The 18,210-nt window shown below is 42.5% G+C and overlaps 1 protein-coding gene across 1 annotated transcript; it reads right to left on the bottom strand.

Moving 5' to 3' along the window:
* Window positions 1-7,449: 7,449 nt before the first annotated feature.
* Window positions 7,450-11,863, bottom strand: ORM1 (orosomucoid 1). The gene is made up of 6 exons (XM_020965782.2): window positions 11,685-11,863; window positions 10,958-11,100; window positions 9,584-9,654; window positions 9,354-9,461; window positions 8,783-8,886; window positions 7,450-7,623 (listed from the first exon to the last, which is right to left on the bottom strand). The coding sequence occupies exons 1-6, from the start codon at window positions 11,793-11,795 to the stop codon at window positions 7,537-7,539; spliced, it is 624 nt and encodes a 207-aa protein (XP_020821441.1). The 5' UTR covers window positions 11,796-11,863; the 3' UTR covers window positions 7,450-7,536.
* Window positions 11,864-18,210: the final 6,347 nt, after the last annotated feature.

The following is an 18,210-nucleotide window of genomic DNA, read 5'->3' as shown; positions in this document are numbered from 1 at the left end:
CCTCTGCTTCTGTGTGTTCTTCATGTTTGTTTTATGAGTAATGGTTTCTTAGGAGTAATATTTTATTATATTCATGTACCACAACGTTTTTTGTTATTATCCCTCACTCAATAAGCATCGACTTTCTGCCTCTTTGTACTTTCACAAATATTTTGGAGTACACGGAGCCTTTCATTCTGTTTTTGACCTCCTTGGGACGTATGTCTGTCAGTGAGATTGCTATATCAAGTGTGGACATTTTAGTCTTAGCGTGATTTCTTTCTTAGAGTAATTCTGAATTGCTTTCCGGAATGGTTGGCCCAGCCCACAGCTCCACCATGTGTCTGTCTTTCCACAACAGTGCCAGCATTAACTACCTTTTGCCAGTTTTGCCAGTTTTCTAGGTGCAGATAATTGCTTTAAGAAATCCTTATGGTCTGCTCCATGCTTATGCACACCTCTGGCTAAAAACCAAAGGAAGGCAGTTTATTTCAGCACATCAAGAGTGCTAGTAGCACATGTTGTAATCAATCTGTGAGTATTTATTGAACTCCTTTTCTGTTTTAGACACTGTGCTGGGCACTAGGGACTCAAAAACTAAGATTGTGGGATCAAAGACCCAGAGCATCGAGAGCCGTGTAGTCCAACATCCTCATTTTATAGATGAGGAAACTGGGGTTTTGGGGGTGTTAAGAGACTTGCCCAAGGTCACACAGGTAGTAAATATCAGAAACAGGATCTGTGAGTTTTATAGATCATTTAACAATGTCCTTCCACTATTTTTGTAGCTTGGCTCTCCATGAATAGACATCGTGGGGATCTGGGGTGTCAATAATCTGAGGAGTCAGCCCTGTACACTAAGGCTGGACGTGGGCTGCTTCTTGTATGGCTTTAAATATTAACCCTGTATGCCTCAGTTTCCTCCTCTGTAAAATGAGCTGGAGAAGGAAATGGCAAACCACTCTGAGTTCCTTGCCAAGAAAACACCAAATAGGGTCATGAAGAGTCACATACAACTGAAAAACAATTGAACGACAAATAGGAGGGGAGATGAAAGTGGCAATGAGAACAAAAATGTCCTACCTACCTACCTACCTACAAAAATTAAGATTGGCTGTATGGTCAACAACACATGCATCAAAGAGCTGGTCCAGATAAAGACTGGTGAAGAATGGTATTGTAGTCAAATCCCACACCACCCATGGTCAGGAGGGCAAGTCCCACCATGCCCTACCTCTGGGCTGGAAGAAGGGGGCAAAACTGACTCAGAGGAAGAATAAGAAGAGGAGGAGGAGGAAGAGGAAGAAGAGGAGAAGGAAGATGAGGAGGAAGAGGAAATATTAAATAACAGTCAAAGAAAATTCATAAGAAATACGAGGAGCAGAAGAAGAATGCCAAAATCATTTTGCTTCTGGAGGAATTATTTCAGCAGGGCCTTGAGGCAGGCAAGGAAACTAGAAGCCTAGGTAAAGGAAGATCAAAGCCTGAAAAAGCAAACTCTAAACCTTGAGATCCACTGAATCAATCCCAAGATTGTTTTTGGGGAACAAACATTCTCTTCCCACCACCATGTTTGACTCACTTTGCTTTTGAGAAAAATCCTTGTGGGGATGGATTTGAGAGGGGAGAGATTTGAGGCCGGGAGACCAGGTAGGAGGTCATTGCAACGGTCCAATGGGGAAGCGATGAGGGGAGAGTCCCCTGAGCCAGGAGAGTGTCCATGTTGGGTAGGAAGGAGGGGTGGATACAAGAGGTGTTGTGGAAGTAGAAACAACAAGGTTTTGCAACTGATTAGATAGGTGTGATGAGGGAGGCCTTGGAGGGAAGATAATGCAGAGGATGCAAACCTGAGAGACAGGAATGATGGTGGTTCTCTTCATAGAAACAGGGAAGTTTGGAAAAGGGGTGGTGTAAACCGCAAAGGATCTAAAACTCAGTCGTTGAACACCCCCGGTAATGGTGGCCACAGAAAGAATTTTATTAAAATGATGGAAAAGATAAGAGAGGGGAGAACTATGCTTCTAACAACAGGGGGAGCCCCTGAACATATCCCTGTGGAGTGGGCCCACTGTATCAAAGCTCCCAGCAGCATTGTTGTTATTGTTTGTCCTTTCTTCTCTAGGAGGACCCTGACATCAGGGAGGTGCTGCCATGACATACAAGTGAATGGGATTTAAGTGAGGGAGGGCTGTGCAGTCACCAGCCTCACTTTCTCCTCTGGAGCCATCTGGGTCCCGTGGTCAGCTATGGATCAGGATGACTAGAGATGGCTGCCTCCTAGCAGCATAGGTTTGAATTGGATAGAAGCCTGCCTAAGCTAGGCTAATGCAGTACAAGCATACCTCTAACATATTGCAGGTTCCATTCCAGACCAATACAATAAAGCTAATATCACAATAAAGAGAGTCACATGAACTTTTTGGTTTCCCAGTGCATATAAAAGTGATGTTTACACTGTATTGTGGTTTATTAAGTATACAATTATATAATGTTTTTTTAAAATGTACATACCTTAATTAAAAAATACTTTATTGCTAAAAAAAATGCTAGATATCATCTGAACTTTCAGTGAGTCATAATCTTTTTGCTGGTGGAATCTTGCTTCAGTGTTGATGGCTGCTGAGTGATCATGGTGGTGGCTGCTGAAGGTTGGGGTGACTCTGGCAGTTTCTTAAAATAAGACAATGATGAAGTTGGCTGCATCGACTGACTCTTCCTTGAACTTGAACTTGAACATTTAGAAGCCATTTTGGGTTATTAATTGACCTAATTTCAATATTGTTGTATCTCAGGGAATAGGAAGGCCAGAGGAGAGGGAGAGAGATGGAGGAATAGCCACATTTATCGATTAAGTTCTCTGTCCTATATGGGCACTATTTGTGGTGCCCCAAAACAATTTGAATAGTAACATCAAGATCACTGATCACAGATGATCATAACAGATATGATAATAATGAAAAAGTTTGAAATATTGCAAGAATTGCCAAAATGTGACACAGACACATGATGTGAGCACATGCTGTTGGAAAAATGGCACCGGTAGACTTGCTCAATGCAGGGTTGCCACAAACCTTCAATTTGTTAAAAAAAAAAAAAAAAGAAAAGAAAAGAAAAGAAAACTGCAAGCTGCGAAGTGTAATAAAGCAAAGCACAATAAAGTGGGATGTGCCTACTTTTTATATGAAATTTGTTCCTCAGTTTAGGAGAACCATCTCAACAATTGGATCTTGAACAACAGGTATCACCAAATGGGTTAGCACTTGGGTGTCATACAACACATAAGATCAAATAAAGGGATTCTGACATCTGTTCAGGCAGAGATCGCTACATGTCTGAAACCATGAAAGGCCTTTTATTCAACTTGTCTTTATATAAATAGACTCCTCAGTAAAGCGCCTTGTCTGCTACATCTGGGTTAGAGGGGAGGAGCAAGAGAGAGATAATTAGTTTAGTTGTGAATCCATTGAGCTGTTGCACAAATAAACTTGGGTAAGGAGTCAAAAGAGTGATTAGGACCCTCAGATCAGGGACCAAGGACTGACTAAGATAAATCATTTCTCAGGAGCTTGGCTGAACTTTCATCTCCAAGTTGCTAGGAATTCCAATCCAGGTTCACATTGTCTTGCTATTTTATAACAACTCACAGGGCATGACCAAATTTCCTCGGTCAGTACAATACACTTCCTGTGCAGCATCACTGCCTTTCATCCAATGGCTTTCAAGGACTTCTAAATTAATCAAAGACTTTCCCCACTAAGTTTAAAGCCTATGATTGATTAAATGATTCAATAGAGATGCATATGGAGTTCACACCTGTGATCCATTGATTGTCTCACTTGACATAGGTATCAAGGCATCTTGCCACTTTAAGTGGGGAGGAGTAATCTATTGGTTGACTCAGTCATCTCCGACCCTTGTACACAGTTACCAAGTGTCATGGTTATTTGAGTATTGTGTCTTAGTTCCCTACTAGTTCCATGAGGGCAAGGACCACGTGTTAAATTCAAGTCAATAAACATCAACTAATCATTTAGTGTATGCCAGGCACCATGCTAGGTGCTGGGGGTACAAAGATAAAAAAAAAATTATCTAGTCCTTGACCTCAGGGAACTTCCCTTCCACTTGGAAGGGGAAGAGCAGGCAGATATGTCATGTACATAGATAAGATATGATATGGGCAAAGCAGGAAGACAAAACCCTCTAGGAAAATCAAAGGAAAAGAATACTTTTAGCTGCAGAGAATCGGGACAGACGTCATGGAGAAGGTGGCGTCTGAGCTCGACCATGAGAAAGGAAAAGCATTTCAACACAGGGAAACTAGGACAGCGGGTATTCCAGGCACTTTGCACGTGCTAAGTGATTTTACTCTCATACTTTGAAATTTCTCTGCTTTCCAGACCCCTGCCTCAGCACAGACCACAGAGCCTTCACTCTCCTGTGATGAACTGAATCAATATTTGCCCAGAGTTCATGTTCAGCTGCTGTGATGGTAAATTGGGGGCGGAGTTTACCCTATGCTGCCACCTGCTGGCCACTGACCAGATTGCACCTACTTGATGGGAAAGGAGCTCTGGGCTTTCCGGACTCAGGATTCCAACAAATTGCCAGGGAAGGAGGCAGTGTCCACAGACTTGTCCTCCTCTTGGTCTCCAAGATTCTTTGTCAGGGGCATACACAAGGCCACCAGTCACTGAAGGAGTGGGGAGGGGCCGCAGTTTGAGCCACTGTGCAAGGCTAAGCTGGCCAGGGCAGTGAGTGGACAGTGCAGCTGGTTCTGACCACATTTGGGCTAGTAACCAGTAGGGGCAGGGATTGAGGCCAAGATGGCATCAATGAATCAGCTGGGAGGATTAGGAAAGGCTTCCTGGTGGAGGTGGTACCTGAGCTAAACCTTGAGGGAAGAGGAGCATTTCAATAGATAGAAATAAGGAGGGAGAGTATTACAGATATGGTGCAGGGACAGCATGGATGCATGTATCCTCGCCAGGTAGAGGTCACAGAATCGCAGCATTTCTGAACTGGAAGCCTGCTTGGAAGTAATTCAATCCAACCAATACCAGTGCAGTAATGTTTACCCCGGGCCCCTCTGAAGGCCAAGTATGTTATATTTTCCCCCTCCCCCAGGGTTCTCTGGTACTCATAAGGACTCTGCCATTGATTGGGATCCCCCGATCTTAGGGGTCCCTAGCACCACAGTTCCATTTAGCCACTTAATCAGATTCAGTTTCACAAAGGTATATAAACTTCAAAGGCATACCATGAACAAACATACAAACGTTGGAGAAAAACATACTCCCCCTATAACTCCTCTGTGTGGGGTGAGGGTGTCCCCACCCCCTACTCCTAGAACCAAAGAAAATAAATGAAACAAAAAATGTCAAGCATCGTTCTTGGGGCCAAAACAACTAAGGGGAAGGGGAGGGTAGGTTTCTCCCCCCACTCCCCACACCCACATATTCAGCTTATTGTATAGTACCTACAATACGGGTGAACAAGACCTTTACCCCTGAATGCCACCAAACAAGGAGAGCGCTCATTGCATCTCTGTAAGGTAGATTTAAAGCCAGCCAGTTCCAGAGGTGAAGCCAGTGGAAAGAGGTTTCTCCCACCCACCTGGTAGAGGGACATATGATGATATCTTCTCCCGGAAGCAAGGTGCTTAGCAGCTGTCACATGGATGGCTCCATTTTAGCTGGTCTGGGCATGCATCAAAGCACAGTTACACCAGAAAAGACTCCCTACTGAAATACACAACAGTAATCCATACTGGTTTGAAACCCTCCAATGAAGGAGAAACTAGACCTTCCAAGACACCTCATTCTACTTCTGCATAGTTTTAAATATGAGGAAGTTTCCCCTGATATCAGGCCTAAATTTGCCCCTCCAAATAATCCTGAGAGGCTGACAAAAATTTCACTCAGAGCCCCAGCAAAAACTTGGGCATGGCCACAAGAATTCAGATCCAAAAGGGGCCTTAGAGATCACTGAGTGCTATTACATCTAGCCATGTTATACATAGAGAAACTGAGGCCCAATCTTAGTCATTCCATAAGCATTTTTTAAGCGTCTGGTCTGTCCCAGGCACTATGCTAGGTGCTAGGGTGCTATATGAATACAAAAAAAAAAAGAGTCCCTGCCTTCCAAATTGACTGACCCTTGAGCCCCAATCTGGAGCTGTTCCTCCTCCTCCTCCATGACCCTCTACCCTGGAGGACTTTCCCTTTCAGATCAAATCCATGAGTCCTTCCAGTGGGGGGCCAAGCAATAGGACATTCCCCGGAGGAAGAAGAGGATAGGGCCTAATGGTTAAGAACAGGGAATATGTTGGCCTGACTGCAAGGCTGATACATACAATAGACCAAGGCCAGGCAAGGGGGACAGAGAAAGTCCTAAGCCTGACCTGAGAGTCATGACAGCTGCCTTCTACTCTCAGCTTAGTGTCACTAGCTGTGTGACTTTGGACAAATAAGAAGGGAAGCATTTCTTAAGCTCAGGGACCTTGCTAGGCATTTTACAAATATTATCTTAATTGATCTTTACCACAATCCTGGAAGGGAGGTACTGCTAGTATCTCCATTTTACAGTTGAGGAAACTGAGACAGATAAAGGTTAAGTGACTTACCCAGGGTCATACAACTAATAAGCAGTTGAGGCTGGATTTGAACTCAGGTCTTCCTGACTCCAGGTCCCTCTTATCCCCTGGGCTACCTGGCTCTGAGTCTCACATTTTTCAAGTTAAAAATCCCAGCAGAGACAAATTATAAGAGGCTAGAATTTTTGCTGCCACCTCATGGCCAAACTTGAAATCTGAGTTGGTGTCCCAACCACACCTACTATTTATTACTCAGGTTTCAGATCCTAGAATCACAGAATTTCTGAGACAGAGTGGATTTGGAAGTCATTTAAAACAATCAATGCAGATACTTGAGAAGAGTCCCCACTAAAACAAGTCCAGCGGTCTTCCAGGCTAGCTTGAAGCCCTCCAGGAAAGGGGAATCCACTCTTTCCAAGGCACCTCACTCCACTTTCGGATAGATTTAAACATTAGGAAGTTTCTTCTTTCATCAGGCCTAACCGCCCCTCATCGATTTTAAGAATTCGAGCAGCCATCCTGGGAGGCTGACCAAAATCTCCCTCTAACTCCTAGCCCAGAGCTGGGCCATGGCCTTAGTCATGGGATTCAGAACTGGAAGAGTGGTCTTAGAGAGCACCTCATGATTTTTACATCTAATCATGGTAACTGAGATCCAAAAAGTGTAAAGGACTTGTCCAAGGTGGAATACTTAGCAAGAAATTGAGGAAGGATTAGAACCCACTCCCTTTGGTTTCAAATCCAGTGCTCTTCACCCTATGCCACTCACTTATCTCCTGGCAGGAGGTTTATCCCAGGGCCAGTCTTCCCTTACATAGAATGTAAATGTTGATTGAGGACCAACTGAATGGGAATAAATACAAGTTCATTGCTTTGGCTTGGAGCAGAGTGACCATGTTTATTTATTTAACTGGCCTCTGGATTGATTGACAAGGGAGGCAACCAGGGAGCTGGGCTATTCTGGTCTAGGAGAACTCTTCTGCCCTGGAGACATCCTTGGCTTCCTGGCTTTCCTTCCGATTGTGTTCCTTCTCCAGTGGCTCACACTTATCCTGCGGGTGGGACAGGTAGGAAAGCAAGGTTAGGAGCCATACCCTGGGCACTGACAGCACCAACCAGACCAGTGTGAAGGCTGCTGGTCAGGCACAAGGGAGGGCAGGATCACTAGCTACATCCAGTCCAGGCTCCCCAGGGGTCATCAGTCTCTTTGGCCAGTAAAGGTGGCCCAAACACCATGTCTTTTCAGCCTCCTGCATTTTGAGGGATTTACAGCTCAGGCCCCTGTCCCCGGTGACTCCAGGACACCTCCACCTGGCTGGTCCAATGGCCTCTCATAGTGGACCTCTAGGACATTCAGCTCCTCTTCCTCCCTCAGCTCCTCCAGGCACCAAGATCTGCCAATTCAACCTCAACAGAATCTCTCTCATCTGTTCCATCCTCTCCACCATTTCCATTCTCTCCACCCTGGCCCAGGCCTCACTGTCACAGTCTCCAATTGGTTTCCCTGCCTTCAGTTTCTCCCCTCTTCAATCCATTCTCCACACAGCCACCTAAGTGATTTTCTTAAAATCTAGGTATAACAACATCATCCTCCCCTAGTCAACAAATTCCAGGGGCTCCCGGTACCTCTAGGATCAGATATGGACTCATCTTTTGGGCATTTAAAGCTCTTTAAAACCTGGTTCCACCCTGCTTTCCTGATCCTCTTCAACATTATTCCCCTTTACAACTCTATAGTCCTAGACACTCCTGTTTGCTGTTCCTCACACACAACATCTTGTCCGTCCTCTCTGTCTTTGCCCTGGCTATACCCCATGCCCAGAATGCTCTTCCCCTCTCGGATCTTTTTCAAGATTCAGTTCAAGTGCCTCCTTCTTAGGGTTGAGCATCCTCCTCTCTAAGGTTGCCCTGCATCTGTTCTACATGTGTTTGGTGTATTGGTGCGTGTGGTCTCCTGCTTTTGAACGTAAGCTTCATGAGGGCAAGGACTGTTGTACTTTTTCCTCGGCATGTAACGAGTGCTTAATTAATGCTCTTTTGCTTACTTGTTGGATTGCCCTCCAGCCCATACCAGAATAGGTTGCCAGACCTAGAGATCCGAGGCATTGTGTCACTGACCCTGCTCAAAGCCTTTGGAGGTTCCTCTTGCCTCCTTTTGCTTGACCTCTATGCTATCCTCTGAGCTTTACCTTGCTATCCTCTGAGCTTTACCTTGCTCCAATCCGTGTATATGAGCTCCTCCTCCTGGAAGCCCAGGCACTTGGCAACCTCCCGGAACTCTTTCAGCTGCTCCTCAGAGGCCTTCTGGGTTCGAACTTTGCAAGGGAGAATGAGGAGAGTCAAGAACAGGCAAAAAGCCATGGTAGAGGAGGTTACAGTAGCCAGTAACAGCACAGTATTGTATTGGGAGGGTGGAGGTGGGGCATCATCCTCAGACTGGAGTGGACCCTATGGCTGGTGACTGAATCAATGAAGTTTGGAAAGGGAGAGAGGGTCTGGTACATGGACAGAGCTAGAGTAATGGAGGGTTAGAATTTGGGACCGAATGGTGGGAGACCCCATGAGGAGAGTGGATAGTAGGTTGGGTATCTGGGTTATCATGGAAGAAGCATAGGATTCAGAGCCATAATACACCCTTGAGACTCTCTAGCCTGGCTACTTGCTACGATGGAGAAGGAAACTACAGGGCCCAAGGTCACACATGTATTAAGTGGCAAAGCTTATACCAGAACCTCCATCTCTTGCCATCTGCTTTCACTTGGGTTCCATGGAGGAAACATACCAGAAAAAGCCACTCCTCGAAAGACTTTGTCATTTGCAAAGTAGAGAAGCACAAAAGTATTCGGGTTCTGGGTCAGCGCAATGTGGCCAACATGCTGCTGATTTGACTCTGGTGGGAGAGATGGAATGTCCACTGATCACCTCTAGTCTTGACCTTTGGGCTAAGTAGAAACAGCATCATGCCTTCCCACCATCTCTTCCCCAGCCCAAGGACCTCCTAGGGCATCTTACCAATCTTTAAAATGGTTCCTTCAGTTCTGTTGATGAGGACCTCAGCTTCCTGATACATGCACTTGTCTCCGCTAAAAAAGAGATTGTTCCATATAATGTCATCCAAAGAGAAGGACTTCAGAGTCATAGAAGCCAAGCCCTCCATAAAGCATGAGAGAGTCATGAACAGAGGGACAATTAGCTAGTTAGTGAAAGAATCTCAGGCTAGAACCTGGATCTCTTTCCTCCCAGTTGTGAGAAATATTTCTCTCTTGTACTTAATAACTAATTATTGTATTAGGACCAAGGTTTTCCCCTTTTCTGCTCCCTCATCCAGAAACCAACCAGTGTGGGAAATCTCTCTTGAGATTTGCCCAGGCCAAGATCTAATTAGATAGTATTAGAAATTCTAAGTTTGGGCTAATGGGTGTATTCCTGCTCATTTTGTTGTCTGGAGAAAGGTTGATTCTCCCTATTATCAAGACATGCGGAAATTGACATCTCTTTGACCAAGATTTGAGACCCTAAGTCACGTTTCCCAAGACCTTCATTTTAATATAGCCCACACCTCCCACTGTGTTAACCAATCTGAGTTGATTTCTATCCCTCAGGAATACCTACTTTTCTTTGGGGGGAGGGGGCTAGGCAATGGAGTTAAGTGACTTGCTCAGGGTCACACAGCTAGTGTTATGTGTCTGAGACCAGATATGAACTCAGATCCTTCTGAATCCAGGGCCGGTATTCTATCTACTGTGCCACCTAGCTTCCCCAAGAATACCTACTTTTTGAAGGGCATATAAACTGTGACCCCCACCACCATTAGGGGTCTTTTTGGTTTGAGAGATAACCAAGTGAGTATCCTTTTATTAATAACATGTGGTCCTTATTAATAAAATTATTAAATTACCCAGAAAACATGTCTCTTGAACTTTTTAAATCATCACACAGTGCAGGATAGGAGAAATTCAAAGAGAAGGAGGGGCAAAAGGAAGTTGATGAGACAGGGGGATGAAAATGTTAGGGAAGAGTTACCCAGAACATGTATATGGAACAGGAGAAATAACACCCAATACTATGGAACTTTGAGATTTAAAAATGTTTTCCCCACACTAAGGTCTGAGGTGGGCAAGCATAATTCTCCCCATTTCATGGGTGAAGAAACTGAGGCTCTGAGAGTTACAGCGGCCTGCTTAGCCCCATGTGTCTGATAAGTGGCAGAGCAAGGACTTGACACCAGATCGTCTGATGCCAGCGCTAGTACTCTTTCTGCCATGACACTAGAAGAAGGCCTGGAATTGAGAACAGAGTCTACAGAGTAAAAGAGGGAAAGCAGCATGGTTCTTCATTGTGCCTCTTTCCAATTTCCTGGCCCACTGATGTACTGAGAACTCTTACACGGTATTGTACTCTTTTCCTTGGAATGTGTCCTCTGCCTTGTTGGGGATCAGGTAGTAGAAGGATGACTGGATTGGCTCAGCCATTTTTCGGTAAGGAAGGTAGCCAAATGCAGATGCAATGAAGTACCACTTGCCAGACAACTGGAGAGATAATAGGCATTGGCTGTCAATATAGAATCTGGGGTGGGATGGGATAATGCAAGAAGTTATAAGAAAGTACTTCTTTCTATGCCCTGCCCCATGAGATCACTTGAAGGCTATCCCATTGTGCATCATAAGTGTGAGCTATGATCACTACACATGACCCTGGCCATCTTGCTGTGGGTAACTGATCACATCTCCATGCCAACCAATTAGAGCGTTTAGAGGTGGGGACCAGGCTGTCCACAGTGGCAAGACATGTATACTAGACTGCACCCAGTTGTGTCCCAGGATACAGCAGCACTGGGATCAGTAACTGCAGGGAGACTTCTATCTCTATCCCAGTCTAGACTTTGGAAAGCCCATGAGAAAACTCTCCTAAGCAATTAGGAGAGTTACAAACTCAAGGTCCCCGCGGTGGTAGGGCACACAACTCTCCATGTCAATGAAATCTAGAAAGGTCACATCACTGGCCTAAGGATTCAGTTAGCCTTTGCTTGTTTGTCCATTCTCTTCCTTCTGTGGGGCCAGGTGACCTTTCTGCATAGCTCAACATCAGCAGTGAAGAGAAAGAGAGTACTCACCTGGTCTATGATAGTGTCATTGAGGGTTGGGGTCAGATTGACACATTCTGGCTGCTGACACATAAGCAGAGGTGCAAAGCTCAGGATGAAAAGGGCCCAGATGAGTACCATGACTGCTGGGGAGGTAGACACCAAGGCTGGAGCTGAGTCTCAGGGAAATGAGAAACTGAGACAGAGTCTGACTTTATGACTAGTGGGAGGGCGTTGACCCCAGCCCTGCTCTGGGCGTGGATGGCCCCTTTATGAAGCAATCAGGTATATGTTTGGGAAATTGCTTGCTCAAAAAACATCTTCTTTCCCCAGACTGAGCTTTGCGTAATGTTTAAAAGCCCAGACCTGACAACTACCCTAATAATGAATAGTAACAGTAATAACAACAATAATTACAGTAATGGTGGACAGTGCGTTTGCAATTTAGGGTTTAGAAAACACTTTCATGGTACCCTTCATCTAGTAAGTATTTAATAAATGTTTTTTGAATTCAGTTAATATCCAATGCTCTTTATAAAAGTCTTGAAGGTCATAAAAGATCCCATGTCTGTCTTGCTTTAAGGTTTTAGGAACTCTTTCTTCACAATAGCCCTGTGAGATGGGTTATAAAAGCAATACATAGTTGATGCAACTTAGGCTCTGTAAGCATATGGTCAATCAGGGTGAAAGACTAGATTTGAACTCAGGCTTTTCCAGATTCTAAATCTTTCTACTTTCTAACTCTTTCCATTCTTTCCTTGGGTTAGCAAACTATAACTCAAGGGCTAAATTTGGCACGATACCTATTTTCATGAGGCCCATGAGCTAAAAATAGTTTTTATATTTTAAAATAAAAATTTTATATTGCATTTAAAAATATAAATTAAAAGCTATAAAAAACATTCTCAGCTCACAAGGGCCTTACAAAAGTAGGCCATGGCTGAATTTGGTTCTCAACCTGTAGTTTGCTGACCCGTCAAGGCTTTTCTTTGAGCAAACTGAGCCACAGAGAAGCCATGACGTGTGAGAGCTGACAAAGCTAACAAGCCAGTAGCACATTTTGGATTCAAACCTAGGGCTCCTGAGTATTTTTTGCCTTCCCTCATGGCTGAAGCTGATATTCACTCATGGTTTTTCCCCTTCAAATGTTGAAGAGATGAGACGTGGGTTGCTGATAATTCCTGGCACAGAAGAGCCTCATAAATAAATACTTGTTAAATTGAACAGACACTTGGGAATTAGCAGCATGTAATAAATAAAGAAGTGCTGTTATCAACTTAGTCTTATGATGGTTATTCAATACTTGAAATGTATTTCTGTAGTCTATATATTCCATATTCGGCAGTAACAATGTACTCTCTACCCATCATCCCATTTGAGCCTCATCTCAGCCCTGTGAGGCAGTTACTATAGGTCTTATTTATCCCTATGTTACAGATCAGAAAACTGAAGAAGATGCGATGTGAATACTTTTGGAATAAATGATAGATTTCAGTCCTGGTCATATCATACATAATGTGGTAATATCTCCTGCTCATGTATTTTTATCAATTAACAAATATATTTTGTGTCCTTCTTACCTTCTTTCATACCAACAAAAAGAAAAAGGAAAAATTCTGGTAACAAATATGCAAAGCCAATTCAATTCAATAAACATTTATTAAATATCTACTATGTGCTAGGCACTGTGCTAACCACTAGGGATACAAAAAGACACAAAAGATAATCCCTGTTCTCAAGGAGCTTATAATCTAATGGGAGGGGATAACATGAAAACAAAGATATACCGAGCAGGCTTTATACAGGATAAATAGAAGATAATTAACAGAAGGAAGGCCTTGGAATTAAGAGGGGTTGCAGAAGACTTCCTATAAGAAGTGGGGTTTTAGTTGGGACTCAAAGAAAGCCAGGGCAGTCAAGCAAAATAATGTCCAAAATTTTTTAGCCATGTCCAAGAAGATATGCCTCATTTTGGTCAGGAGGACCTGAGTTCAAATATAATCTCAGAAACTTATTAGCTGTGTGACCCTGGGTAAGTCACTTAACCCTGTTTGCCTCAGATCCCCATCTATTAAATGAGCTGAAGAAGGAAATGACAGACAACTCCAATATCTTTGCCAAGAAAACTTCAAATGGAGTCAGAAAGAGTCAGACACAACTGAAATGGTTCAACAACAATAACAACACCTTGAGTCTATCACTTCTCTGTCAGAAGGCAAATTTCATCAATGGTCCTCTGGAATCATTGTTGGTCATTAAATTGTTCAGAGTTCTTAAGTCTTGGAAAGTTGTTCATTTTTCAATGTTTTTACTGTATAAATTGTTTTCCCAGTTCTGCTCACAACATCCTGCAGCAGGTGTTATAATTCTTTCTACATTTTTCTTTGAAAAAAATTATTTTTCCGAATTACATCTAAAAACAATTTTTTAAACATTCATTGCTTTTTTAAAGTTTTGAGTTCCAAATTCTATCCCTCTCTCCACCCTTCCCCCCTCGCTGAGATGGTAAGCAATCTGATACAGGTTATACATATGTAACCACATAAAATATTTCCATATTAGTCACTTTGTGGAAGAAAACTCACACAAAAAAGAAAGTGAAAATAGTATGTTTCAGTCTGTATTCAGATGCCATCAATGCTTTCTCTCGAGGCAGATAGCATTTTTCATGAGTCCATTGGGATTGTCTTGGATCATTGTATTGCTGAAGATAGCTAAGTCATTCACAGCTGTTTGCGGTACAATATTGCTGTTACTGCCTATAGTGTTCTCCTGGTTCTGTTCATTTCACTTTGTATCAGTTCATATAAGTCTTTCCAGGTTTTTCTGAAATCATCCTACTTGTCATTTCTTATAGAACAATAATATTCCATCACAATCATATACCACAATTTGTTCAGCCATTACCCAATTGATGCTTCCCACATTTTTCTGAAACCATCCCTTTCATTAATTCTTCAGATATAAGTATTCTATTACATCCATATACCACACTTTGTTCAGTCACCCCCAATTTATGAGCATTTTGGTTTCTAGCTCTTTGTCACTAAAAGAAAAAAAGAGCTGCTACAAATGTTTTTGTATGTATAGGTCATTTGACTCATTCTTTAATCTCTTTAGGGCACTGGTAGTTGAGTAGTAATAATGTCACTAGGTCAAAGAGTATGCATAGTTTAATAACTTTTGGAGATAGTTCCAGATTGCTTTCCAGAATGGCTGGACCAGTTCACAGCTCCACCAACAGTCCATTAATGTTACTGTTTTTCTCCAGCTCCTCCACAATTTTTTATTTTCCTTTTTCATTAACTTTGCCAGTGTCATAACAAGGTATGAAATGGAATGTCAGAATTGTTTTAATTTGCATTTTAATGATTATTTGTTATTTGGAGCGTTTTTGTATGGCTTCAGACAGACACCTTCAGTTTTTTTGCCTGAGAACTGCCTATTGACCCTTGACCATTTATGAGTTATTAAAAAGACTCATTCTTATGAATTTGAATCAATTCCTCATATATCAGGAAATGATACTTTTGCCATAGAACTTTTCTTCAAAAAAATTTCCCCCAGTTACCTGCTTCCATTTTAATTTGTTTCTATGTGTAGTGTGTGTAAAAATTTTAAAAATTGTCCATTTTATCTTGTAAAATCCTCTCTATCCCTTGTTTGGTCATGAACTCTTCCCCATCTACAGATCTGATGGTTAATGTGTTTTTTTACTCTCCCAATGTGTTTACAATGTTACTTTCTATGTCTCAGTTATGTATCCACTTATATTCATGTTATGCATGCTATATATCCATATTAACTTAGTGTATGGTGTAAGGTGTCGGTATATACCTAGTTTGTACCAGATTGCTTCTTCTTAGTCACATGTGATAGTGGCATCATCAATAATAATGGTAATTAAGAATAATAATTATTTTTAGTTATAATGAATGAGAGCTCACATTTTCATAGTGCTTCAATGTTCATAATGAACTTTTTTCATAACAACTCTGTAAAACAGATAGAATTAGCACAGAGAAAAGAGCAGGATGAGCTAGCAATAATATTGCACAAGGCAGTGGCTACTGCTAGCAGATCTGCAGAATAAAAGGAGAACTATGGAACAAGGCTGAGGCTAATGGTCCTGCTAGTTTCACATCCCTCTTTTGTCATTGCCCCATGTTCACTTCCCTGTTGATCAGAAAATATTGTTTCTATGCAGTTCTTGTGGAGTTTTGTTAGGTAGAGCTCCAAAGACAGGGTTGGGGGTGCTTAGGATACAAACCGATATTCAGAAATTTAACAGCAGTTAAAAGGAGCGTTCTTAACCTTAAATCAGATAGTTGACTTGGGCCAGGTACTCTGAGTTAGCATTAGGAAGAAAGTATTTGAAAGAATAGATTTATTATTAGCTTGGAACCTCCTGTTGACTATTGCTTGTTGCCCTGAAGGAAGTTGTATTCTTATGGGGCAAGACAAAAACTATAGAAGAGTGGTTGTATTGGGGTCTTAGAAGTCACAGGAATTAGGGGAGTCATAGGCAACTGATTGGCATACCATTTCCTGATATAATGGTGGTGAAGATTTGATTTGGTTTCTATTCAGCAAAACAGGAGGTGGAAAGAAGTAGTGGGAGTAGGTTTGATTGGGTGGTGGGGAGGGGAGAAGCAGCAGCAGAAGTGGGAGGGCTCGGCGTCAGGAAGACAGCTGGAGTGAAATGTGGTCGAAGTCTGGGGCTGACTACAAAAAATGGGACACGTGAATTTGTGTTCATTAAATCACCGGTAAGGACAGCATGGAGGCAGTTGCTTTTCCATGGTCTGATCTCTGAAAGTTTGGTTTGGTGGGTTCACTAGTGGTGTCAGGGCCCATATGGCAGGAAGCAGGCCAATTTAGTAGCTGCTACCCCACCTCAGAAAGTAGTAACAAAGATGGCTTCAAGGAGGCCGAAGACCTGGAGGTGACAGAGGAGAATCATTCAGTAACCACAACACCATTTAAGATACCCAACAGAGACACCATGGTTGAAAGTGGAGACGGGACACCTAACAAAGCTGTGCTTGACAGACAACACTGAAACCTAAGAGTTCAGAGAGAGAGAGACAGAGAGAGAGAGAGAAAGAGTGAGAGAGAGACAGAGAGAGAGAGAGAATGAGAGAGAGAGAGAGAGAGAGAGAGAGAGAGAGAGAGAGAGAGAGAGAGAGAGAAAGAGAGTGAGAGACAGAGAGAGAGAGACAGAGACAGAGACAGAGAGACATGCTAGCAGAGACCAGTCGGATAACATTGTCGGAGGATATCAGGGTCTCGGCAGTAGTAGTAATGTGACTTGCCATGCCACTGTGTCTTAGCACAGGTGCTCCCTCTCTTATACTCCCCAGCTGTATGAATTCCAGATTTGACCCCACTCTTCCTGACTAGGCCCAGCACTTTATCCACTGTGCTACCTAACTGCCCCACAATCTCTAGGCCTAGATTAAATGAAATAAGGGATGACTCAGAGGTGCTACCAAAGTATGAAGGTAAACTTGAAGAGCTGGAAGTCATTGAAAAGCTTAATGTAAACTCCTGAAATTATGAAATGAAGTAAGTAGCCGATATTACATACATTTTGAAAGGAAGGTGATATACTTAGACTAGGGTTCCAAAAAGCCGTTTTTCAGTTAACAAGTCTATTTAATTAAGGGCCTACTGTGTGCCAGGCTCTGTGCTAAGCACTGGGGTCACTCTAAGTCCCAGCTAAAATTCCACCTTCAATAGGAAGCCTTTCCCATTTCCTCTTAATTCTAATGCCTTCTCTCTGCTGATTATTTCCTATTTATCCTGTATAAAGCTTGTTTATACATATTCTTTTGTCTGCTGTTTTCCCCTTTAGATTATATGCTCATTGAGGGCAGGGGCTATCTTTTTTTGCCTTTCTTTATATCTCCAGCATTGCCTGACACAGAATATGTGCTTACCAAAAGCCTGTTGACTGACTTACTGATGGAAATAAAGGCAAAAAAACAGTCCCTTTTCTCAAGGAGCTAAAGGCCAAAAGAGAGAGACAGCATATAAAAAACAATACATCAACAAAATATACAGGATAAATTGAGTTTGAATACATGAGCACAACTAGGAGACAAATTATATCAAAACAAATTGATTTTTAAAAGCTGATATTTGCTAGTAAATCTCATGAACAATTTCATTCTTCCACAATATTTGATAGAAGGCAAAAACATTTCATGTCCCACATAGCACAGTATATACAGTAGCTGTTGCCATGGTGAAAACTGCAGCAAGAAAGATGGAATTATTAGCAGGTCTTCTTAACCTTTTTATGTTAAGGACCCCTCTGGTCATCTGGTGAAGCCTAAGGACTGACCGCTTCTCGGAATAAAGTTTTTAAATGCATGAAATAAAATACATAGGATGACAAAAGAAACCAAATACATTGAAATACAGAAAACAAGGACCCCAAGCTAAAAACCCCTGTTAATTAAGGGAATACCCCTATGGACAAGTGTCAAACACCACCATGGCAGAAGTGACATGAAAGAATTATTAAAGATCCGAGGAAAGGCACTGAAAA

The sequence above is a fragment of the Phascolarctos cinereus genome, unplaced genomic scaffold (genome assembly GCF_003287225.1).
Source record: "Phascolarctos cinereus isolate Bilbo 61053 unplaced genomic scaffold, phaCin_HiC Scaffold_2;HRSCAF=192, whole genome shotgun sequence".
Classification (NCBI taxonomy): domain Eukaryota; kingdom Metazoa; phylum Chordata; class Mammalia; order Diprotodontia; family Phascolarctidae; genus Phascolarctos; species Phascolarctos cinereus.
The sequence above is the reverse complement of the archived record's forward strand: the minus strand, read 5'-3'. Positions and strand labels throughout refer to the sequence as shown.